The 26,709-nt window shown below is 32.2% G+C and overlaps 1 protein-coding gene across 4 annotated transcripts in view; it reads right to left on the bottom strand.

Annotated features, from left to right (window-relative positions):
- DPH6 (diphthamine biosynthesis 6) overlaps positions 1-26,709 on the bottom strand; it is a 209,966-nt gene that overhangs the window by 53,115 nt on the left and 130,142 nt on the right. For all 4 annotated transcript variants that reach the window (XR_013761892.1, XR_013761893.1, XM_079127488.1 and 1 more), the window contains one exon: positions 4,164-4,225. Coding sequence is in view for 2 of the 4 variants with exons in the window: in XM_079127488.1 (XP_078983614.1) it covers positions 4,164-4,225 (62 nt within the window). In the remaining 2 variants the exon portion in view is untranslated. The remainder of the gene's footprint in view (positions 1-4,163; positions 4,226-26,709) is intronic.

The following is a 26,709-nucleotide window of genomic DNA, read 5'->3' on the forward strand; positions in this document are numbered from 1 at the left end:
TTTCGCCTCAGTTTCTTAACATCTCTGCACCATTTCTGAATCAGAAATTACTTTGAAGGGAAACTAGGCAATGTTCAGGCTTCTACTTTCTTTGAAATTCTGGTCCTTCAATTTATTACAGATCTGGCAATTCTCTAATGCCAGATCTAAGTTATTTTTCTTTAAATTTCATACAACTTTTCAAGTTGGTTGTGGCAAAATTGGTCTGATGTAAGTTATTCCACCATAGCTGGAAATGAATGTCTTTAATTTTTAATAAAATTTAAAACATATATACCCTCAGATTCAGAATTTCCACTTCTAGTATTTTATCCTATAGAAAAACATAACATGGACCCCAAACATATGTACAATAATGTTCAATCCAGCATTATTTGTAACAACAGAAGACATGCAAACTCAATAAAGAATAATGCCCACTAATAAAAAATAGCCTTGAGATATTACAGCATATCCATGTAATGGAACACAATGATTATAAACAAATGGCATGGATTTGTACATGTTAAAATATGCAAGGTGAAAAAAAATACAAGAGTATGTGCCAATTTAGGTAAAAATGGATAAACACATGCATATATATTTGCATATGCCAAAATGTTTCTGAAGAAACACATTAGAATAGAAGAGAGAGGTTGCTCTGGGAAAGAACACAAAACCTGGATGCTTGGAATCACTGGAAGATTCTTAATTATTTTTAGTCTTCGAATTTATTATTTACACAATACAAACCTTAAGTCTACAATAAACACTGAGAGAAAAATAAAATATACCATGTGAAATATAAATAAGGAAAAGAGGAAACTGCTACTCCAAGAGGTTTTTCATTTTTTAAGCAAGAAAGTCTCACAGTAGTGAGCAATGAACTTAGACTTTAAATCAAACAAAAAAAAAAAAAGAAAGAAAGAAAGAAAGAAAAGAAAAGAAAAAAGAAGATGCCCACAGTGCAAAGTCTAGCCTTTTGTAATCTTCATATTGTACATTAGGACTATAAGCCATTGCTAGCTCATTTTGAACTTAAATGTATAATTTTTGTTTTATTTTCTCTCTGTGAGGAAAATGATGCTTGATCCACCAATGCTCTTTTTAATGTTTTATAACTATGTATGTATATAAACAAAATAATATGTATGCATATGTGTGTGTATATATCTATGTATCTATATACATATATAGATATATAGAGAGGTTTTAAGACAAAAATGCAGAACGTGAAACTGAACTGAAGAGTATGTGCCGTAATTACTTGCATCTGGTCTCTGGCACCTGGTTATTAAGAACTGAATATTTTTCCACTTGAATATAGTACTATTAGAAATTTAATATATGTGTTTCATTTATTTGATTTTTTTTGTATGACTAATGCAAAGTTTGACATTTTCACTCAATAAAAACTAGAAAAAAAAGATAAAATGGATTTATCTAAGTAAGGGAGGGATAGTATTCAGAGAAGGTGAGTAGAATCATCAGAACTTCAAAACTGATGAAGAACAGGATAGATGTAGTAGATTGTCATATTACAAGTCTCATTTTCCTCAAGGACACAATGAGTCAAGGGAAGGTGTTTAAGTTTTATTTTGAGGCAAAGAGAAGCAACTAAAAAATTTATAAGGAAAGTGTGATAAGATCACCTTTGCACTTCTTGTACATTGTGATGGTGAAATTGTGGACAATGAATCAACAGGGAGTAAGACAAGTAGGAGAAAAACTGAAGCTGGAATGCTGCAATAACCTAGAAGAGACTCTACCGGGGTAACAATGAGTATAAAAAGGGGGCAGATAATGAGATATTTAGAAGGTGAAATTAAAAGACTTAGGGCCTTATTTATGAACAAAGGAGCGGATGAAATCATGTATTACAATTTACTTTTTTGAGCTGAACAACTGAGCAGATAATGGAGCTCTTCGCTGCAGAAAATGAAAAAATGGCACTGATTAAGTTAGCATAAGTAGAATTCAGTTCTATGTAGAGGTTGAGTATTTGGGGACATTTCAGAAATGAAGGTGAATTCAAAACTGGTCAGGAAATCAAGTCAGGAAAATGATGGGGAACATATTTAATTGTTTTAAGAATAAAACTGGTAGTTGAAGTCATTGAGATACTTAAGATCATCACAGAAGGAAGGCTAGGGATGCAATCATACATTTAAGGAAAAGAATCTATATGGAAAGTCTGAACAAGAAAATAAGTACTCAAAGTCTTCAGAAGTGAGTAGTACCATAGAAGCAAATAGTCCACAGTTTCAAGAGGGCACATATTTTTTCAGAGAAATATAGAAATTCAGGATCTGCAATGTGTCAGTGGTATTAAGAAACTAGAAGCTGATACATTGTACTTGATCCCTGTGTCAGAATTACCTAATGCTTGATTAAAAGGGTCATCATCACATCTTGTCCCTCTGAACTGAAATTTCTTGAGGTTGGATGAGTATATGATTTTTAATAATGTCACCAGGGAACTACATTTTAGGTCTGAAAACAACTAGAATAGATTGTAAATGCCTCAAGAATAAGGATCATAATTGATAAATTCATCATGTATACTTACTGCTCTCTGTAGCATCTGTCACATAACAGACCCTCAAAGAATGTTGAATAATGTAAATATGGGATGAATGGATAGATGGAGAGATGAACAAGCACCTGAATGAAGAACTAAAGAACTAATGCTTGCCAAAATTTTGGCAAGATTATTAGAGTTTATATTCTAGAGTGGCAAGGGAGAGCAATAAACAGATCCATAAGATAATGTGGAAAGACTGCTTTACGTTGGCTAGCTAGGAAGAGCTTCTCTGAGATGACTACATAAATTTAATTTGTCAAATTATGAAAAGATATTAACCTTGTGATGGTCTGAGGAAAACATGTCAAGAAGAGTAAAGTTCAAGGAGAAAAATGGAAGTAAACACGCTTAAGTTATACAGAGGTACATGAGGCTATGGCTTAGTGAACATGATAGAAACTAGTAAAAGATAAGCCTGGAAAGACTGATAGGATGCTGATGATACAGGGTCTCAAAGGTTGTGATCTCATAGGAGTTTAGATATTACTCTAGCTTCAATGAAAATCCATTTAAATTTTAAACAAAGCAGTAGTATAATTTGATTTACACTTTAAAAATATCACTCTGGCATCTGTATGAATAATGAATCACAAAGGGCAATGGTGGAAGTAAGTAGACCTGTTAGGGGCTGATGTAGCATGCCAGACAAAAGATGCTTATGGCGTAGAGGTAGCAGTACAGATGGTAAAGCAAGCTTGAATTTAGAATATATTCTGGAGACAAAGCAAACAAGATCATGTTCATGTATCAGATAGAAGAGGAGGACAGGAAGAGTTCAAAGAATTTAGATTTAGCCTGCAGACAATGAGGTTCATTTAATTTTGAGGCATGAGGCAAAATTTGGGAAATAAAATGGAAGGCAGAGGAAAATTTGAAGGGGTCCGTGATAGTCTAGGTTTAAAGAGACAGGCATGTGTATTAAGATGAGGACAAAAGGAATGGTAAACAACAATGATATAAAAGCAAATCAAGTATGTAGGGATGTAATTTGTGGTCCCTCTGAGCAGTGGAGCATAGGAGAGAAATATGAGCTAAAAATATATGAGCAATCAGAACAGACCTAATAATTAAAGCCACGTGAGTTACTGTGATCACCCAGAAAAAGTTTATATAGAGAAAATGGAACCTCTACTATAAACTAAGTGGCAAAAGAGATGAAGAATGACCAGAACAAAAAAAGGAAAACTAGGGAAGTGTAGCATCATATATGTGAATAGAAACAGTTCAAGAGTGCTTATAACTGGCAATAAAAAAAAAAAATGAGTGTCCATTGAGTTTAATAAAACAAAGTTGTGATGATCTTTGAGCTGTATCCATTTAGAGGTGAAAGAAATCAGACTCCAGGTATGAAGTATCCAAGAAGTATTGACAAAGAATACAGATAACACTCCTAATTTTTTTTGTTTGAAGCAAAGATGAATTTTCATAATTTTAAACACATTCTTATATTCATTAGAAGCATAATTTTTTCATAAGGCATATAATAAATGTTATTTGAATTTTTCTAAAATAAAAACCATTTTTATAGTCATATCATGCATGGCACTTCTTTTTTCTTCCCTTATATTTCTATATTTTGAAAATTAGCATGAATTCTTACCTCTAAGAGATAAGGCTCCATTTCATCCAGCGTTTTCCCAAGATGTTTATCTGGATCTAAACCTGCCAAGAAAGATTAAATTTTTCTAGATAACTGTAGATAGGAATTTTAAAGACACATTCATCTTCCCTTTGCCCCTCTCACATAGGAAAGCATGAGAATACATTTTAAGTTGCTTTTGTCTTAAAGTAAAATGTACTTTGCTAGTGTTTACTTTCCTATTCTTGTAGAGCTAATTTTCTTGCTCCTAAAAATAAGTTTCAGATCATTTCAATAGCACTGCATCAATAATTAGATGCATTATTTTGATTCCGCTCTCTTTTTTGAGTAATTATAGTTAGAATGGGAAAAAAGGATAATTTTAAAGACATGAAATTTAAATTTTTGGTATTTTAATCATTGCAGCTTATTTTACTCATGAACAACAGTATGACTTTTCTGATTTTTCCTTATTTAATTCAAACTTGAAACATTGCACTTAAAAAAAAAAAAAAAAAAAAAAAAAAAAAGGTAGCTAGGCATGGTGGCATATGCCTATAATTCCAGCAAGTTGTGAAGCTGAGGCCGGAGAATCGTAACTTTGAGGCTGGCCTGGGCAACCTGGGGAAACACTGTCTCAAAATAAAAATAAAAAAGGATTGGGGATGTTGCTCAGTGGCAGAGGACCCTTGGGCTCAATAGCCATGAATGAAAGTAGAAAACAGAAGAGAGGTAGACTGTTTTCTATGTAATTAATTTGCTTAATAGTAGCACATGGGCATAAATAATTATATTATCAAATAAACTGACATTTCATTTTAATGACCACTTGTGCAACAATGTGTTTTCCAAGAAAAAAAGAGAAACAACTATGAAATCAGTACTGTGCCAAGAGCATTTTGTTACCCTACAATAAACAGATTCAACATAGTCAACATTACTGTTACTAATGTAACAGTAGAGTATGTAGGTGATGGAGCAATAATAAGAGTGGTGAAAAATCTCATACCACAAATCAACTATAAAATTAAAGAATTCATTTTAAATATTTATTTCCATATATACATTTGTGGGTGTAACTTCATTTAAGAAAGTTGTTTTTATTTATTATTGATTAAACCATTCAGATTCTTAATTATACAAACTGATTAGTAGTTTTCTATTTTCATTTGGATGCCTTTTTTGGGTAACATGACCTTTTTCTCTTTTTCTTTCTTTCAGTATTGGTGATTGAATCTGGGGTGCTCAACCACTGAACTACCCCCAGTCCTTGTTTATTTTGAGTCAGCGTTTCACTTAATTTTCTAGGCTGAACTTAAATGTGCGTTCCTCATGCCCCAACCTCCTGAGTAGCTGGGATTTCAGGAGTGCACCACAACCAGCCACATGACATTTCTTACAGTCAAAATATCACAGCACCAAAGAGAAAGGCAGAACTTATGGATTCTTTTGCTACTGTGTATTGTTAGATCATATTTTTAAAAAAAGCAACTCACACTGGTAGCACTGGGCACATTATTTAAATCAGTTTCCTTCATAACAATCCTATTCTTGTGGAAGAGTCATTAAAATTAAAATTTCAGTATGCTGGGGTGAACACCAATGAACTCTTGACTCTGTTCAAATATATTGCAATTCAATATATAAAATGAATAAATAAATGAAATACTTTGAAACAATATCCATCAACATCCAGATTTAATAAGAATTAACATTTTGCTACATTTCTTCCATAAGCATTTTTTTTTTTCTTTTTGCAGTATTGGAATTGAATCCAGGGTCTCACTCATGCTAGGCAAGCGCTCTACCTCTGAGCTATATCCCCAGCCCACACTACCACCAATGCAATGGAATTTCATGATATATCTACTTCTAATCAATATGCCCTATTCCTTTCCATATGGACAGTCACTCTTCTGAAGTTAGTGGGATATTTCTCAACTATGCTTTTGTAATTTTACTACATATCTATGTCTATTAAAAAAGCATTTATTATTGTTTGTGGACATTAAAATTTTGCACAAATGATATTATTTTAACTAGTTTTTTCAATTCACACTGCTAATGAGTTATACATATTTACTACTGTGACTTCAGTTCATCTATTTTACCACTGTATTACATTTCATTATGTGGATATAGTCTCCAGTAGATAGACACTTAGGGATTAGGTTGGTTCTAATTTCTTATTTACTGCTGGTACTTTTTGTACTACAGTAAATATGCTTTAATATGGAATTACTATGGGAGAGAATAAATATTTTTGTTTATGTGTGTGTGCATGCATGTGTATCTTTCACTTCTATTAGATATTGCCAAATTTTTCCCTAAAGCAGTGTTACTAATTTATACTTCCAACATCAGGGAATTATAATTTCCATGTCATATATTGCAAAAATAATTTAGTGTTGTCAAATGCTTCATTTATTTATTTAATTTTGTGTTGCTATAGTTTGAACCCACATCTTTACTCATGTTAGGCAAGTATTTTAGCTCTAAGTTATACTAGATGTCAGATGTTCTAATCTTTGGCAATCTGATACATATACACACAAACACAGAAACATTTACACATACATATGTATTTATATAAAATTTTTTCACATATTGTTTTAATTTCTATTTTGTGATTATTACTGAAAGTAAATATTGTTTCATACTTCACTGCCTACTCATTCAGGTTCTCACTTCTATGAATTATTAAAATCATTTGGCCACTTTTAATGGTAAGTTTTATCTTTTATTTGAGATTCATAGTTCTTGATATATTCTGAATGCTAATCTTCATTGTAATAAGTATTAAATATCTTCCCTACTCAGTGGACTATCTTTATACTTTGTTTTGGTGGTAGTAGTAGTGTCTTTTATAGTAGACAAATGTATATTTGTAATTTTTTTTCCCCTTTGTATTGACTGTCCATGTGCTTTACAATTTTTCTAATAGACTATTCATCCTTTTTCCCATAATTCTGAAACAAACAAAGCCATTATTAGTTTTGTACTTACCAAATGTGTTTGTATGATGAATTTGTATGATGCCATTTGTATAATGAATTTATTTGGGGCAGAATAGTTTATTGTTGATTGCTGTTTTGTTCTCGGTAGATCTTACCAGATGTTTGGCTTCTAAGGGTCTCATCAAAGTGCCAAATTTTTGTTTATGTTTTCAGTGTTTGCCTTTTCATTTTCATAGATTTTAGTCTTATCTTTACCATTTCCTTCCTTCTGCTTTTAAAATGCTTGCTAAGTAGCTTATTTAATTCTAGTTTCTTAATTTGAACACTTGATTCACATATATTTACATATTTTTTTTTAAATAGAAGGATTTAAATACCAATTTTGCTGCATCCAAAAAGATTTGAGAAATGGCACTTTTATTGTCATTTAGTTTTCAGTGTTTCATGAATTTTATTGCTATTAAGGAATTATTGTGTGAACATGTTTATTTTCACTACTTTTTGTTGTTCAATAACTTGATTGCCCTGAGGTTAAAGATTGCAGTCATTATGATAATAGTTCTAAAATATGGTTAAGTTCAACAGAAACCTTACAAAACAGAATGCACCAGGGCCACACAGGTTCACTGGTAACACTACCAAACATTTAACAAATTATACCTATTCTCTACAGTTTCTTTCAGAGGACAGAAGCAGAGCATATTTCCAAAAACCCATTTTATGAGGCCAGCATTATCCTAATACCACAGTGAAAGCAATTACAAGTAAACTAAAAACTAATATCTCTCATGAGCACACATAAAAGCTTCAACAAAATATTAGCAAATGGAATTTAAAAATATATAGTTATATACTATGAGCAAGTGTGATTTATCACTGATATGGATGGCTGGTTGAACATCTGAAAATCAAGTAATGAAAACCATTACCTCCGCAGAATAAAATGATAGAAAAAATCATATGATCATATCAATAGATGTGAAAAAAGCATTTGACAAACCCAACACCTATTTATGATAAAAACTTTCAGTAAACTAGAAAATAAGGAGAACTTCCTCAACTTGATAAAGAATTTCTGCAAAAACTCTACTGATAACCTCATACTCAATGGTGAGAAACTCAAAGTTCTCCTACTAAGATGTGGAACAAGGAATGGATATCCCTTTTCCCTACTCCTTTCAAAAACTTAAATTCTAGCTAATGAAATATAAAAGGAAATAAAATGTATACAGAATGGTAAAGAAGGAAAGAAAAAAAACTACATTTGTTTGAAGATGACATAATTATATATGTAGAAAAATACTACTGAAACTAATAAATGATTATAGCATGATTGCAGAATACCAAGTTAATACACAAAACTCAATTGCTTTCCTATATACCAGTAATAAACAAATGGAATTTATAATTAAAAATACAATGGCATTTAATTTAGTATCTTCTAAATGAAATATAAAGGTATATGTTGAACATAATGTGCACAAGATCTACATGAGGAAAACTGCACAATTCATGAATGAAATCAAAAGAATTAAATAAATGAAAAGATGTGCCACACTCTTGTGAATAGAATCAATAATGTCAAGGTGCCAGGTTTTCCCCACTTATATATAGATTCAAAGCAATGACAAACTACCAGCATGTTGTGGGTTATCAACAAACTAATTCCAAAGAATATATGGAGAGACAAATGATCCAAGGTAGTCAACACATTAAAGAACAAAGTCAGGAGACAGAAAATACTTCAAGACTTACCATGGTTACAGTAATTGAGACAATGTAGCACATTGGTAAGAGAATAGAGAAATAAATCAAGGAAATAGAATAAGGAAACCAGAAACAGTGCTACATAAGTATAGTCAAATGTTTTCTGGCAAAGGAACAAAGGCAGTACAATGGAGAAAATAAAATCTTGAAACAAATGGTTCTGGAATAGCTGGAAGATTCATATGCAAAAATGTATCTAGACACAAATCTTAGACCTTTCATAAAAGTTGATTCAAAATGGATTATAAACAAAACTTTAAGATGCAACACTATGATTCCTAGAAAATATAACAAAGAAAACCTACATCACTTTGGCTATGGCAATGACTTTTTAGATATGACACCAAAAGCAGGATGCATTAGAGAAAGAATTGATGAGCTGGATTCCATAAAAGTAAAAAACAAAGAAACAAAGAAACAAAATAAACTGCAAGGAATGTAAAAAAAAAGAAAAAGAGTAATTTGTAATTGTAATCATTTGTAATTGATAACAGGGTGAATGTCAAATTAGTATCCATAAAACATATTTATCATTGGACTCATTTTGAATTTTTATAAATGGTTCAAAGAGAAACATTTTAAATAATCAAGTCAATGTTTGAGTTAAAGTTTGGCACAAAACTTAGAAAAAATAAATCACTTATCAGTTCAATTTGTTTAGTTTATCAAAAAGAATTCATTTATATTCCTAAGCACAACTAAACAATGGTGCTAATATACCGATGTATTTATTTTCAAATAATTCTATTATATAGTATAAAATTAAAATGTATTAATATATAATAAGACCTCAGTAGTTTTCAAATTTATCTTACACATTTCCTTCTATTTTCAATTTTGAAGAAGTACTATTTAACTAAATGTAACCAGTCCAAAGGGTACAATCTTTTCTTTAAATAAACTCTACTATTAAGACCCACTATAGTTTTGGTATAATTTGAAAACTCTTTCTAATTTTTGCAATGGCATCATTCCTATTTCATTCTATACAAAACTGTGTTATATTAAAATGCTTTGAGGGACTATGAAAAGCCTATGTAAAAGCCCCATAGGCTTTTTCAGTGTAATTCAACTTTATTTAAATGCTTCAATTTATTCTAATCCTTAAACAAGATGTTTCTCTTTTAGGTTGATTCAATTTAGTTTATTGTCTAGTATGGATGGACACAAATTTTGACTCACCAAGTCATAAGTCAGTTCAATTTACCTCCTCAACTGGTCAACTATGGAATATGAGTCTCGATGCATCTATCTTTTCTACAGAAATTTTTATAATTATTAAGATGGTTACACTTACCAATGCTGATATAAATATCAATATCAGAAAATATCAATAATATAAAAGATAGTCCATAGAATCGAAGTTGTTGTTATATTTAGAGAACATTTTAATTCAAGTTCATGAATAAGTTCTTTAAGTTACTAACAAGCTTTTCAAAGTACAGAAAAAAATTAACTGTTAAGTCCTGACATGTAACCATTTAATCATGTCTTACAGACATTCCTTGATGGAAGCTGGGTGGATGAATAAACCCACAACAAGACCTAGGCACTGGATAACTCCATGCAGAATTAAGAAATTAATTAGGAGGAAGAACCATAATTTGCAGAACTGACATCTATTTTACTTTACTTGCATGTATCAATGGGAAGCAATTACAATTCAATTAAAATATTCAATTTTATTACTTTACTGACTGACCTTGAAGTTAATGCCTGTTTTATTTAATTGCATCATCTATGAATAAATGTTAACCCTACAATGTTATGCCCCATTATTTTCAATGCATTTTGACTTCTCAACTGAATTATATCAGTCAATTTATTATCTACTGTCATAGAAGCAAGTGAAGGTTTATTTCTTCACGACAGTACAATATATGAAGAGAGAAACATCACTAAATGCTTGATAATGCTATTTTTAACAGTCAAGTAAAATGAATTGTGTTCTCATCTCAAGTTTTGTGGCTTAGACTTTTACTATAAAATCACTATGTGATATTAGTAAAGGTATAATCAATTTTAAAAGCAATTTCTAGTCTGCCTCTAATTCTTGATTAATTCATTATAGACAGGGACTAAATATCCCATGTAGTTTTAAAACTAACACACACACACTCCTAATAATCTCTTCTTATCTCTACCAGGTTCAACTTCCACCAGAACAAGGAGTTTCATTTTTTAAAAAAACCTTTATTTTAAAACAAATATTATTTTATTTTTTTCCAGAGTCCAGATAAACACATCATTATTCTATAATTGAGCATTTTAGAAGTAAAATGACAAAATTTGTGTTAAAAAAGAAAAGACAGAGAAGACGACCTATTACGTGATCTCTAAAATAAAAAAAGCTAAAATATTTGAGTGACTATCTATGGAGAGACCCTATTTCAATTCCTAGATTTCCACTTCTACAATCAGACCACCAAATGCTATTTGCCTCAGGGCTTACATCAGGGCTTAATCTCAACATGTGACTTTTTTCTGAAATTTATAAAATGGCATTTTACTTCAGTATAAGTAACATAAAGTAGATTCAAAGTTTATGGATTCACTTTTAAGATCTATGGCATACATGAAATGAATGACCAATAAATCATATTAAATGCAATTATGCATTTAATGATAATCAATACTTGCTAGGAATATTTCAAATGATCATCTTGTCTACCTTAAAAAATACTATAGTTTTTAACATGTAAAGAATAAAAAGTGAAAGATATACAGAACTAAGAGGTTTTGTTCCCTGAGGAAAGGATTTGAAATATTTCTAGCTAATATTTCACAATAGTTTTCAACATGAAGACTACTAGAAACTGAAAGTAGTTCAATCTGAGTAGACAGTGTTCGAAGCAGGAAAAATTAAAACTAAAAATGTAGAGAAGAGTTAGATCCTATAGCAACTATTGTTTCATTTTAAGGAGTTTATATTTGAAAGGAAGGCCAGAGAGAAGACTGAGAAAATTCTAAGCAGAAGAATGGCATGATCTAGTTTGACTTTTAGAGAGGTCATTCCAGTTTTGGTCTAGTTCTAGGAAGGGAACCAAGATTGAAGATAAGAAGGCAAGTAAGAGGAGTGCTGCTATAGTGTAGGTGAGAGAGGATGTGATAGACAAGATTATATATATATATTTCTTGCTGACAAACCAGGTACAGGAAATATAGGAAAGAGAAAAGGCAAAGATGATTTCTAGGGTTTTGGTTTTAGATAAATTAAAAAGAGAACAGCTCTAGCAGCCATTACATCAGACACAGAATAATAGAATAAATGTAACTTTGGGAAGGAAAAAAAAGGGTAAATGCTATTTCAGACACTGAGATTCCTACGAATCACCAGAGAAGAAATATCTAACTGGCAATGAGGTTAACGGTTCAGAGTATAGGTAAGAGGTCTGGGATGGATACTAAACTAGAAATAGAAATTCATAGATGAAATAGCTCATGAAAAATACATAATGTGGCCAGAAAAATACAGGAAAGATCCTGGAGGAATATAAATTTTAATGATTATAGTAAGAATAAACTGTCCAAAATGTAAATCTGATTTAGTCATTTTCTTATCATCTGCAAACTTTACTGAAGTATAACTGGCAATTAAAAATTGAATATACTTCAGGTACGATTTGATATATGTATACATTGTGAAATATTCACTAAACAAGATAATTAACATACCTATTATATGATAGTTACCATTTTTTAATATGGTGAGATACCTAAGATCTATTTTCTGTACCCCACAGATTTGTATCATTACTATGTATCAATTAAAAATAAACAAAATACTCAAGAAAAGAAAAATTGAAAGTCAAACATTTTTTAAATCTATCACTTTCACAAATTTAAGTATATTACAATATTATTAACTGGAGTCACATTATTGTACATTACAGTTCCAGAACTTATCTTGCATAATTGAAACTTGTCCCCAAATGCCCTCTCTCCCTGGCTGTGTGTAAACACCTTTCTATTCTCTATCTTGGTGAGTTTGCCATTTTTCGATTCCACATATAAATGAGATCATGCAGTATTTGTCTTTCTCTGTTTTATTCGGCATATTGTCCTTTGGGTTCATCCATGTGGTTGCAAATAAAATGATTTTCCTTGATTTTAAGGCTAAATAATATTTCATTATATAGAAATACTACATTTTTATTCATTCATCCAAAGGTGGACAGTGAAGATGGTTCCATACCATGGCTATTGTAAATAATACTGAAATGAACATGGGAGTGCAGACATCTCTTCAAGATACTGCTTTTATTTTCTTTGGATATATATCCAGAAGTGGGATTGTGGGATCATATCATAGTTCTAGTCTTAAATTCCTAAAGAACTTCAGAAACTATACTATTTTCCATAATGACTGTACCAATTTATAATCCCATCAATCAACTTTTATATCTTTCGTCTTACTGATAGATAATAGACAATCTAACAGTTGTGAGATGATTTTGTTTTGTGATTTTGATTTCCATTTCCCTGATGATTAATGGGTAATCATATAATTCTTATATATGTGTACCTTTTCATATAATTCTTATGTATGTGTACACCTAGTTTTCCTAGCACCATTCGTTGAAAAGATCACCCATTCTGCATTGTGTGTTCTTGGCACATTGGTGTAAGATATGTTGGTCACATGTGCATGTATTTACTCATGTATCTGCTGCTTTCTTTTTTAAAAACTCTGGCTTTATGACATGTTAGGAAATCTTTAAGTATAATGTTTCCTGCTTTATTGTCACTCAAGATTAACATGATATCTTGGGGATACTTTTGAATATTGGGATTTTTTTTCCCCATGTTTATAAAGAATGCCAATAGGATTCAATAAGGATTGTATTGAATCTAGAAGTCATTTTGGTGTGTATTATCATTTTAATATTAATTATTCCAGTCCATAAACATGAAATAATTTTTCATATTTTGTCTTTAATTTAATGTTTGTATCTTCTTTCATTAATGTTTTAAATTTTCAGCATACAAGTCTTTTATCTCTTTAGTTAAGATTATTCCTAAATTACATTATTCTTCTTGTTTGCTGCTGTGAATTGGATTGTTTTCTTGATATATTTTGCTGATAGTTCTTTGCTTCTATACTAAAATACAACTATTTTTAGTGTGCTTATTTTGTATCCTGCAACCATACTGAACCTAGTGATTAGTGCTGACTTTTTTGTAAAGTCTGAAGAGTTCAGAATGTATTTGATCATGTCATTTGCAAGTAGGGAGGATAACTGTGCTTCTTCGTTTATTATCTGGGTCCCTTTTACTTGTGTTTTTGTCAGATTGCTCTGATTAACTAGCTAGTACTATGCCAAATAGAAGATAAGAGTGGGCAATCTTGCCTTGTACTATGATCTGGAAATTTTCTACTTTAAAATCCTTAATCATACTACTGGCATGACATTGTTCCTTTTCTTCCCATTCCCATTTCAAATACTACTGAAAAGATTATAGAATGAGGATAAAGAATATATCAGGACTAAAAAAGTAGTAAAAAAAAAAAAAAATACTATTCACATACCCAGAACTTGAACTAAATTCTGCTTCAGTGAACGTGGAATCAAATTAAAAGGAAAAGCTCTCCTATGACTTTTCCAGTGCAAGAATAACTGACTAGAAAAAGACATAAGAAAAACTATGGACAACACTGACGACAGCCTACCTTAGCCCTCACATTGGTTTTTATTACCTCATCTGGTTCCTATGTAAGTTTAATATGACTGGGACCTATATATGATTATAGAAATTTACCTACATACGTTTAAGACAGCAATCAATACAATAGTATCTATTTGTAAGATAATTCTTTAAAGGATAAGCACTTTACCTTTTTTAGCACCTCCTTGCTCCAAGCAGTTTTAATACATGCATACTGGGCTTTCAGCTAAGGTAAGACATTAAATTTTATCATTATGACAAATAAGGAATATTTGTTTTAAGGTGCTAAACCTCAATATCTGCTTAGAAGTATAGTCATTAAATAATCTGACTGCTATATAGACAAATAGAAAAATACTTGCTGACCTACTTTTTATGAGGCGTTTTCAGGTAATAGTCACATATGAAGATGAAAGTGATTTTAGTATAAGTTGCCTGACACAGCCATATGTGTTACTACAGAAGGTAAATTTTTATAGTATCATACACTATAATTGAATTCTCCCCTAATTGTTTGTGAATATTATAGTTTATATATTTTTAATTTTAGGAGGAATTAGAACTATTAATTGTGATGAAGGCAGAAAGTCAGCTTTTATAATTATGAAGTAGATTTATATATATATATATACATGGTTATATACATATACAATATAAATATGTATATACTTTATGTATGGAGTTATAGGAGATATATATGTATGTATTGGATAGATAGAATCTTAATCCATTCAAAAATTTAAGGAATATAAGCACCAAGTAATTTTAGGCCTAATTTATTTTTAGAACAGCTTGCACTACCTGGTAAAAAAACAATTTATGTCTGTATGCCTGTATGTATGGTAAAATGAAACATAATAGCATTTCTTTCTCCTGCCATTATTATATGTTGCTCCCCTTTACAACTAAGCAAACAATAACTCTGTTAAGAGATGGATGGCTATGTGACCAAAAGTATTTTTATTTAAAACTACATAAACAGAATTTGATATTTAATCATTAGTGTTGTTTTTAAATTGAAAATGTAGGTAATTCACAATACATTTAGGAAACTGTTAAAACTCTCAACTTTTGATGTTTGAATTCTTGAGTCATAAGTTTAAAAACTCTGTGCTAAATTACTCTGAACAAAGATAGAATATATTTAAATCACAATTAACTATACTTGAAAGCATATTAAGTAATCTTTTTATAAAAAACAATTATTTGAACAAAGTTCAGGTGTAAAAAATGTTATGTTAACTATAGAATATGAAAGAATAACAAATTGCTTTTAACCTTTACTGCTCAGCATTTTTTTCTGGGGAGGCTATTACAATGAACAATTTTAATTATGTCCATTATTATCCAAATGAATGACAGAAGAGCACAATGTGTAGAAGCAATAATTAACATGCCTTATCTTGGCTTATTGGGCAGTGATAAAAGAGGAATCAGATTAACATAACATACAGGAATTATTACAGGTGAGTATGCGTAGGAGTGGGATTCGGCAACTGGGATGGCTGTTCATGTTCTAATTAGCATGGGCATCTCTTAATTTTAACCCAAAGGGTGAGAATTTTAAAGTATATGTTAAAAATAAGGAGAAAAGTCTGGTTAGCAGCCTTCCAAGAGGAAAGGAAGAGTTTAAAAATCATCTGAGCAGCTTTGAAGACAGATAAAGACACTAGCTATGAGAGATAAATGGGCTGTGACATTATTTGAAAGGTCAAAAAAGAAGTTGGTGGATAGTGTTAAAATAAAAAACTGGAAACAATTTGGAAGAGACATTTATGAATAAGTTTAAAGTATCTAGAGCATTTTATAATCTGACATTTTAAAAAACGATACCAAAAATGCAGCCAGGAAAGGAAGAATCTGAAAAATACAAAGGCGAAAAGTAACATGAAGATAAACAGGCAATGTGAATGACTGGACTAACTGCTGAGTTTCTCATTAGATAGAGCAAGTAGAAGGATAAGAAGTAGCAGGGAAGTTTAATTCAATTTTATTTTGCATTGACCTTTGCTATACAAGATAGTGAGGGAAACGACTATTCCAAGGGCACTTTCTGAGAAAAACCAGTGGGGCAGTAACGGAGAGCAATCTCCTAGGAGGAAATAATAGAGCAACTTGAGAAATTCTACAGCAATAAATCACCATGGCCAGATGGTATTCAACTGAGAGTTTCTGAAGGAAATAAAGTGTGAAACGGCTAAGCTAAAGATGAGGATATGCAATGTATCTGAAAACCAGCACTGCTTCTAAATATTACAATTTTGCTAATATGAAGCTTTTCTTTAGGAAAGAAAAAACAATAAAATTAACATTTATAAAATCACAGAAGTGAGGATTTCTTGTTGATAGTGGAGAAACTGATAGAGTCTAATTAAGACTAGCTTTCTTTAACATCAGGATAAGGTTAACCTGCTGAGGTCAAATCGCCCACTGAGTCTATAAAGAACACTGTTTCTCTCCATCCTATTAAACTTATCTGGAAATGTCAATAAAATACTAGAGAGAAGTAAACCAGTAAATGTAATTTATTTGGGAGTTACATGAAGCTTTTAACAAGGTGACATGAGACTGTTGGGGAAAATAAATAAGAAGAGTCTTTGGGAAGAGAAGTCAGAAACTTCAGTCATTAATTGCAAAACTTGCTAAGTAATGAAAACAAAGTTTCAGGAACAATTTTTCTTTCCTTCTCTAATACTGGGTTGCCTGTTCCAGAAGTATAGATCATTTTCAAATGAAAGAATAAAAATAATTTCACTATAGACAAGGAGGGAAGGAAGATGAGATTCCAAATCAAAAAAAGAAAACAACAGATACACAAGCAATGGTAAAATAAGCATATTATAAAAATATTTATTCATGAAATGCAATCTGAAAGCTGCAACTGAGTATAAGTTTTTCATCAGTGTGCTTTTGGTAAGCCTAAGATTTTATTAAAAAGTAACACATAATAATATAGAGATCAATTTCTATGTATCCAATTGAGGGTTATCTCCTTTAATGTGGTCACTTTGGAAAATTATTAAATAGTATATTTGCCCTTGACCCAATTATATTTGAAAATACTATTGTAGAACTGTCTTTATAGTCAATAGTATATTGGTCTGAAATTAATCAATAATTTAGAGTGGAGCAAGAAATCACTAGGGAAAGAGGGAATTTGCCCCCGAGAAGCAAACTTAATTAGCATGCAGTTAAGTTTGTATTTAATTCTACAACCTTCAATTACTTCTCTGTCTCATCATGGAGCACTGTTATAAAGGGAAAGAACAAGGGCCATGCAATAGAAGCTTCAAGAAACCCATACAAGGGCTTGGGGTACCATCCTATAACACATATGAGAGCCTATGTTAGAAATTAAGACCTGTTTCACATAACTTCTTCTGGCTCTTAGAATTGTTCTCTGAGGCCACTGAAAGTACTAGTTGCCTTTCAAAAATTACTGTTCTCCTTGGCCCAGTAACCTACTACCTTCACTTGAAGTTAAATATAACCCCTTTAAATAGGTATCATATGGTACCATGAATTATCATTTCATTGTCCTGATCATTTACCACTATGTATTGTAGTTGTTTCTGTGTCCCCATCTTAATGTAACCTTTTCCCATTTAAAATGGCAATTTCTACTCATTATAGGAAATATGGAAAAACCTGAAAAAGAAAATTTAACTTTTTCTTATTCATACTGGCTGGAGGTATCTGTTGCTAATATACTATCATTTTCATTTTTAAGGCTTTTTTTCTATGAATACCTTTAGTCTAAACTTGAGATCCAATTGTTTTTACTGACTCTTCCTTCAATTACTGTTAACTTTAACCCTCATAAGTGAAAATGCCTATAACAAACAAGATACCTCATATTAACTTGCTAATGCAACCTCTTAGATCTGATTACCTGTTTTGGAAGCCACAAAAGACAACTGACACATATTAAGTATAGTACATAAAACCTCTAATTTTTTTCTCTCAAGTGCTAGTGTTTAATCATTTCCTCTCATCCTATATTGTATAACTGGTTTTAGGTACTGACATTCAGAAGTCTACATATACCTATTACAGTTCACCTAGTAAGAGGTAGTCTCTCATTTCAACCACTTATTATGAATCAGTATTCCAATTCTGTTATTCAAAGTATTACTGATCACAACAATCTCTGTCATCTGAAAATCTAATCAGCATGCCATTAAAAAGTGGTCAAATAATTGTGTGAAAGAGTTAAAAGAGTGGGATAAAGAAATAATGATGTTACATATCAATAGGTTGATACTAACTTACCAACTTCATATTAGGTTCATTTGTTTAACCAGTTGAATTAATTTATTTGCTTTATATTACATTCATTACACATTTTCATATATACATGAAGTCTGATGTCTTTACACAAGAGATATGTCTCTGAGAAACTAAAGAAAGTTACATCACATTTTAAATATCAACAAAATTCAATTTGAAAGGATCTGTGTAATGAAAAAAATCTACCCCTACTATGAATATACTTTGGTAATGCTGTTTTATCTTAACTGTTATGTTGGTGTGCAACTGTAATGAGTCAAAATTGCAAAATCAAAACTGATTTAACAGGAACTAAAGATTTTAGAAAGAAGAGATAAACCTAGTATAGTGAAAAAAAGAGGAAAAGATTAATTTGTTAATGTGGATCTCAGGGTTGGAGCAAATAGCTTGCAAAGAATGAACTGAAACAAAAATATTTACCTGTTATTTACCTGTTCAAATATATGTTATTTAAGTGAACCTGGAGCTTTTCCAGAGAAAAAAGACTGAATGAAGGGGGGAAAAAAGGTATGGTAATACTAATGCATGCAGGATGCAGATCTAATGATTGCATACTAGCAGCAGCATGCACTTCTGACTAGAGTCTATTATTTGTTGATGTATTCATTGCAACTTGGTTTATAGAGTATGCATGGTTTTTTTACCTACAAGATGAATAGATAATCTGTACTTTAACTTGTTTTGCTATTTTATATATTAAATAACCTTCATACTTTAAAAAAATGCAATTATTGTAGCACAGCTGAATGGCCCTAGAGCACACAATCTCCATTAAATTTGCTTACATTTAATTACTCCTGCCAAAGGTAGGTGAGAAATAATTCTGATAAGATCTTTATCCTGGTAGCCAAAAAATAAAATGAGATAAAATCAGTGATTTCCAATCAAATTACTATCTGAAACTATTTGTAGCATTTGCCCTTTAATACCCTATAAAACTGGGCTTTGTGTGATAACCATTATAATTATGTTAACTGGTAAAATCATTTCCTCCTAGAAAAATTAGTGTAAGTCATTAGTGTGAGCCATCATCAAAGTCAACTGTGACTGTACTTCCTGTATTTTTTCATGTTAAACATTTTAAGGTTAGTTTTAAAAACATCATTATTTGAAAATTGTGATACTATTTCAAATCTCCTAAAAAACATATCAATATTTGATCTGAAATATGTTTAACAAAGTAAGTAAAAATGTAAGATTAACAAGTATATATAAATCCAAAATGCTCCAAGGCTGAACCACAGTTCAGACAATGATTTTTATGAATCTGTCAAAAAAATGAAAAGAATATCTTCTAGTTCCAGTTTCATTGAAAACTATAAGCTTTATGTTTTTACTTATATTCCATTTGTTTCATGGGAAATTCTCAAAGATTTTTAAAGGTGAAGAAAAGAAAGGGAGGTGTTTTGAATTTACATTGTAGAGTAGTTGACACTTAACACCTATGTGACCCCTAAGGTTGTTCTTTGCCGATAGGAAAGTGAAACATGTAAGAAAAACCTCAGTTAATATTTTCACTTGTTCTCATATATTACAGTATATCAAAAGGTGCTCCACACTTACAGGTATGAGGTTATATAGTAGTATTTATGTATGTAACACATTCAATTATTCAAATAAATTTCACACATACTGTCCCATTTTAATAGTAAAATCACAGATTTTTGACTTTGAGTCCAGTAGTCTTTCCTGAAGATGAAATTAAACCATAATAAAATAAAGAAGTGATCAGAAAGCTAATATACAGTCATGGTTGTAAACCACTGATACAATGTCGTGCAAAATATGGATGAACAAATAAGGATGTTGAACAAAAATAAGTTCTCTAGTTAAAAAAAAGCAAAGAAGTATATGATACAGGAATGTAAGAGAAGGAAAAAAGCCTATATGATGTTTCATACATGAAATAGGCTAAACTGGGAAATATTTCATGCAAAATACATAGATGATTTGTTGAAGGAAATTCTAGTCTTACAGCATGAGTTGCAGTGGGGTTTCCTGTCACCATTCACTATCATTACGGATGGTTTTTCAGACTCTCATTTATAACAGATATCTTAGACTATGTACAGGTCTTACTAGAAATAAACCCAAAGAGTACAACTGGAAAAAGAAAAAGGAGACTTATTCTGGTAGTGGGGGTGGCAAGAATTGTTGAAACAAAGCCAGGTGTGGTCATATAGGCCTGTAATTCCAGCAGCTCAGGAGGCTGAGGCAGGAATATCACAAGGTCAAAGCCAACCCCAGCAATTTAGCAAGGCCCTAAGGAACTCAGTGAGACCCTGTCTCAAAATTTAAAACGTAAGGGGCTGGGGATGTGGCTCAGTGGTGCCCCTTGGTTTAATCCCCAGTACCACTCCCCCCAACCCCCATTTTAGTCAGTTTTTTTTTAACCTCTGTGACTGAAAGACCTGATCAGAACAACTGCAGAGGAGGAAAAGTTTGAGGACTCACAGTTTCAGAGGTCTTAGTCCATTAAAGCCCAGCTCTATTCCTCAGGACTTATGGTGGAAGAGTGTGGCAGAGGGAAGCAGCTCACATGGTGATCAGGAAGCAGAGAAAGAGGTCTGCACTTGCCAGATACAAATATATATCAAAGTCACACCCCAGTTCCCATCTCCTCCAGTCACACTCTACCACTTCAGTCAATCTCTATCAGGAGATTAATTCATTGATTGGGTTAAAACTCTTACAATCCAATCATTTCTTCTCTGAACCTTCTTGCATTGTCTTACTTGTGAGATTTTGGGGGACACCACATCTAAACCATAACATCTCCCTAAAAAAAGTGTTGTTGAAACAAACTAAAAGCATTTTCTATATCCCAGGGAAGAAGAGCACAGGTATATTCATAGAACATGTTGAACTATTAATAAAAATAATCGCAAATGAAGCAAATATCAGAGCTAGGTCCTAAAAGGGGGAAAAAAACTATCCCTAAATATGTTAGCTTTCACATGTTGATACAAATGAAAGATAATCTGGGATCAGAGAAAATATTTTTGAAATATATATAATTCCTGAGACGGGTATGGAAGATATATTCCACCTAAATGAATTTAAAAAAAAAAAAATAAGTGAACCAAGAATAAGAAAGGTGTGTCATAAAATAATTAGTGACAATAAAAGTTCATTACCACATTAAGTGGTAAGCCAGATTTTGGCCTTTAAGGTAATGCAGTAATATTTGACCAGTAGTTCTCTGCCTTGGTTTACTATTGGAATCAATTCATAATGCAGCTCTAAAACATACATGTGCCTGGGTCCTATGTACAGATATTCTGATTTAATTGGTCGGGACTACTGGAATTTTAAAAAGCTTAACAGGCAACTGTGATGTTCATCCAAGGATGAAAACCATTGTTCTAGGAACCTGACCTGGGCTACTGTGTCTATGAAAAAGAAAAGGGAGGTAAAGTGTCTTTATTTGGCTGTGACATCCACAATGTACAGGTTGCCCAATACAATATATAAACTGTCAAGGTACAAGAGCACATTGCTCTGAAAATATTCATATGTATTTCACTATCAATTTATAAATAAGTGCAAATCAGACCCAAAACAGGAGACATATTTCTGAAAAAATGCAGGAGGGGATGGTTTGAATCAAAGATCAATCCTATGACTCTCTGAAATCTAAGCATCCCAAATAAGACTGCATATCTAGACTATCTATAGGGCCAATAAATTAAATTCCTTACATTGACTAAAAAGGCTAAAAAGATACTATTACAATTTTGATGATGTTGATATTTAAAGAATTATAAGTTAAAGAATATTTTTGTAAAGATTAAACCTAATTATTAGTGGGATGTATTCCTCCCCAGAGGACATTAAAATATTCCACGTAGCAAAAGATAGAAAATAAAGAACTAAAACATGAAAAATTGATGATATACAAAGAATATAATAAGATTAAAAATTAAGAAATAGCTTATCAATTCTACCAGTAAGCATAGTGAATTAAAAAATTTAAAGACGAATATTGGATTATAATAAAATCAAATGCTATGCTGATTATAAAACACTCATCTGAAAGCACATGCACACTCAAAGAAAGGTTACAAACAAATGAACCAATAACAATATAAAAGGCCAATGTAATAAAATACTGCAGTAGTCCTATCATTAATATCAAAGCAAAAATCATAGCAATGATGATTTTAAAAGGATTGCTTTCAAGTGATAAAAATTAAATGGAGAAAAAATAAATAGCTGATGAATATTTGTGAGTTAAATAATACTATACTGTTACAATAAAAAGGAAAAGTTCCTTTCCCACAGAATACCCAACTATATGGCCTTCCCACAAAAATATACCTGGATGATGCACAGATCACTACAAATATTTTTAAAAGATACTGTTGGACTCACAAGAAAGAAAATGTCTGAAGAAAAAGAATGAGCCAGAATCAGAAAATGAGTGATACAACAAACATAAAAATCAGAAAGCTTTGGATAAAACTAAAACTATCATTAAAATCAGGAGACTCACCTTAGGATCTACCTGAGGTAGGGGAACTACTTTGAGAATTCTTCACAAGCTAGAACTCTCAAAGGCAGCTAAAGTGGTCTGAAGATAATGCCATATTCTTTCTTCTAATATAAAGAGGAAAAGGAAAGCCCCATATACACAAAACCATTCCCAGAGGATTTTAAACACATTGTTTAATCATGTAAAACACAAAACTAACCAAAGAAGGAAATATGGCACTCAAAACAAGAAGTGGCATATGATTCAGTATACAAACAAGAACAGAAATTTAGACCAATAGGATCTTCAGATATTAAAATGGTCAAATAAAAGACCATGTTTAGGGTTTTTTCAAGATGGCAGAATAGAGGAGGTTTTGTTCCTGGCTGCTCCTTGGCATGAAACCAAGAATGCAGTCAGCTTCTTTGCAAGGTGGGCAAACAAAAAAAGGGCGGGGGGGGGGGATTTACTGGAATTTAAAATGGGACATTCAAAGCAGACCAGGGACACAGGAGGTTGAATATAATAAAATAAGGAAAAATATTCCAGTGGCTGCCAAGGCCAGGCCTGAAGCACCACCCAAAGCAGTCCCTCTATGAGCATAGTAGAGGGATAAGGGAATTAAAGGAACCTGCATTTTTGGGAGGCTAGAGGTGTGCCTGGGTACGGCACATTTACCATCTTGGCGTGCTACATGATGTGCTACATGATGTCCCTGTGCGGGGAAAGAAGCCACCATCTGTTCAGATAGCATGTAAAGACGAAGGAACCATTTTGCAACTGCAGCATCCGGGCTGCAGCTGAGGAAGCCAATTCTCGGCAAACGCAAGTTTGCCCTGAAATACACACATTTCATAGCGCAGAATGTGCTTAAATGGCCAGGAGAAAATCAAACCTGGAGAGAGATTTACACAGGGGACAACTGGTCTCAGAAACCAATCTGGCTCTACCCTTCTCCCTCCAACAGGGCTGCTTGCAGATCTGCTGAGAAATATGCATCTGGCTGAGAACTCAGAAGGGTGGAAGTAGGAGAGATTGTTTAGAGAATGACCCCAAGATCAGGAACGGTGGGGCCTGCAAGTGACAGAGGGGACTAATAATTGGTTCCCCCACCACATGAGTGGAAGCCAGGGGAGATCTTTGGGGTAAAGACATCCATTGTGGACTAGCAAGTACTGGATGCTGAAGGAACACTGATTTAAAATCTCTAGAACAACTGGATTTCAGCAAAGAGATGGGAGACCGCCTAAGCCTAAACCCTGCCTCCAGAAATTCCACCTATAGGATTAGTGTCAGCAATCCAGAGGGTGGAGCATCAAAATCCAGATGACTCTACCTAAAACTGCTGAGAAGTTGAGAATATTTTGAACTCCAACAGAAAGAATTCTTTAATTTTTCATCAATATTTTTTCCATTTTTATTCTTTTTCTATTTAATAGTGACCTTGATGTTACATGGACATTTATACATTTTTATAACTTTTTTCTCATTTCTATCATTTTTGAAACCAGTTATTTCTTATGGATTATTTTTTGTGAACTAAGATATGTATTAAAATATTTTAGTTTTGTTTTGTAGTCTCTTCTTATTTTGAATTTTTTAAAAAGTTTTACTTCACATTTTTTTTCTCCTACCTGTCTCCCTTGATTCTCTTTTCTACTAACAGCCAATCTCTATTGTTCTCTCTTTCACTCTTCCTTTAATCATTTACTTCTGTCTTCTCTCCTCCTCCCTCATAATCATCACATCCTATATCACTTCTGTTCTCTCCCTGTCCAACATTTGAAGTTGGAAACCCTTTTGCAAACTTGCTATTTTTATTGTGGGCAATAACTGATTATACCATTTGTTTATTGTGATAATTAACATTGTAGATGGCATAGTAGGAACTATTTGGTTTAATGCTGTAAATTGTTTGCATCGACCACTGTTATTATTTGTTTCACCTAAACAGTGAGGTACTGGAAACCTTCAGGGACACTATAATAAGTCCACAGGGTAGAAATTCTACTGACTAGGATTCATACTGTTAGATGGGTAGACATACGAACAACATGAAAAAGCAGAGGAACGATTTCCCCAAACAAACCAAGATACTTCTACAATAGAATCCATCGGCACCACAGTGGAGAAAAGGTCAGAGAAGGCATCTAGAATGTACGTAGTTCAACTGATCTGTAAAGTAAAATACAGTATGAGGAATGAAATCAGAGAGGAAATACAGAAAGTGAAAGATCACTTCAAAATAGAGGCACATATTCTGAAAACAAATGAACAGAAATCCTTGAAATGAAGGAAACATTAAACCAAATTAAAAATTCAAGAGAAAGTATCACCAACAGACTAGACCACTTGTAAGACAGAACTTCAGACAAGGAAGACAAAATTTATAATCTTGAAAATAGAGTTGACCACAGAGAGATGTTAAGAAACCATGAACAGAACTTCATGTTATAGGATAACATGAAAAAAACAAATTTAACATTTATTGTGATAGATGAAATGCAGAGATACAAACCAAAGGAATGCACAATCTTTTTAATGACATAATATCAGAATACCAAAACCAAGAGAATGAAATGAAATATCAAACACCAGAGGCTTACAGAACCCCAAATGTACAAAATTACAATAGACTCAAACCAAGGCACATTAAAATGAAAATGGCTAACATATGGAATAAGGGTAGAATTTTAAAGGCTGGGAGAGAAAAATATCAGATTACAAATAGGGGGAAACCAATTTGGATCTCAGCTGATTTCTCAACCCAGACCTTCAAAGCTAGGAGGTCCTGGAATAACATACTATGCTCTGAAAGAAAATGAATGCCAACCAAGAATCCTATATCTAGCAAAATTAAGCTTCAGATTTGAAGACAAAATGAAAACCTCTGATGGATGATAAAATGTAAAAGAATGCTCAACTAGAAAGTGCACACTACAGAATATTCTCAACAAAATATTCCATGAAGATGAATTAAAAAAAAAAAAAAAAAAGGTGAAAACCAGCAAAGGGAGGAACTACACTAAAGGAACAGCCAATGAAAAGGAGAAACTAATTCAAATTAAAAACTAGAAATAAACCAAAATGACTGGGAATACAAATCTTATCTAATAATAACCTTAAATGTAAATGGCCTAAACTCATCAATCAAAAGACATAGATAGCAGACTGGATTAAAAAACAAGACCGAACAATACAGTGTCTCCAAGAGACTCACCTCATAGGCAGACATTCACAGATTAAAGGTGAAAGGATTAGGAAAAAATCACTCATATGGATCTCATAAACCAGTAAGGGTTTCTATTCTCATAGCAGACAAAGTGGAGGTCAAGCCAAAGTTAATCAGAAGGGATAAAGAAGGACATTTCAAACTACTTAAGGGAATTATACATCAACAAGACATGACAAG

This window comes from Sciurus vulgaris, assembly GCF_902686455.1.
Source record: "Sciurus vulgaris genome assembly, chromosome: 2".
NCBI lineage: Eukaryota > Metazoa > Chordata > Mammalia > Rodentia > Sciuridae > Sciurus > Sciurus vulgaris.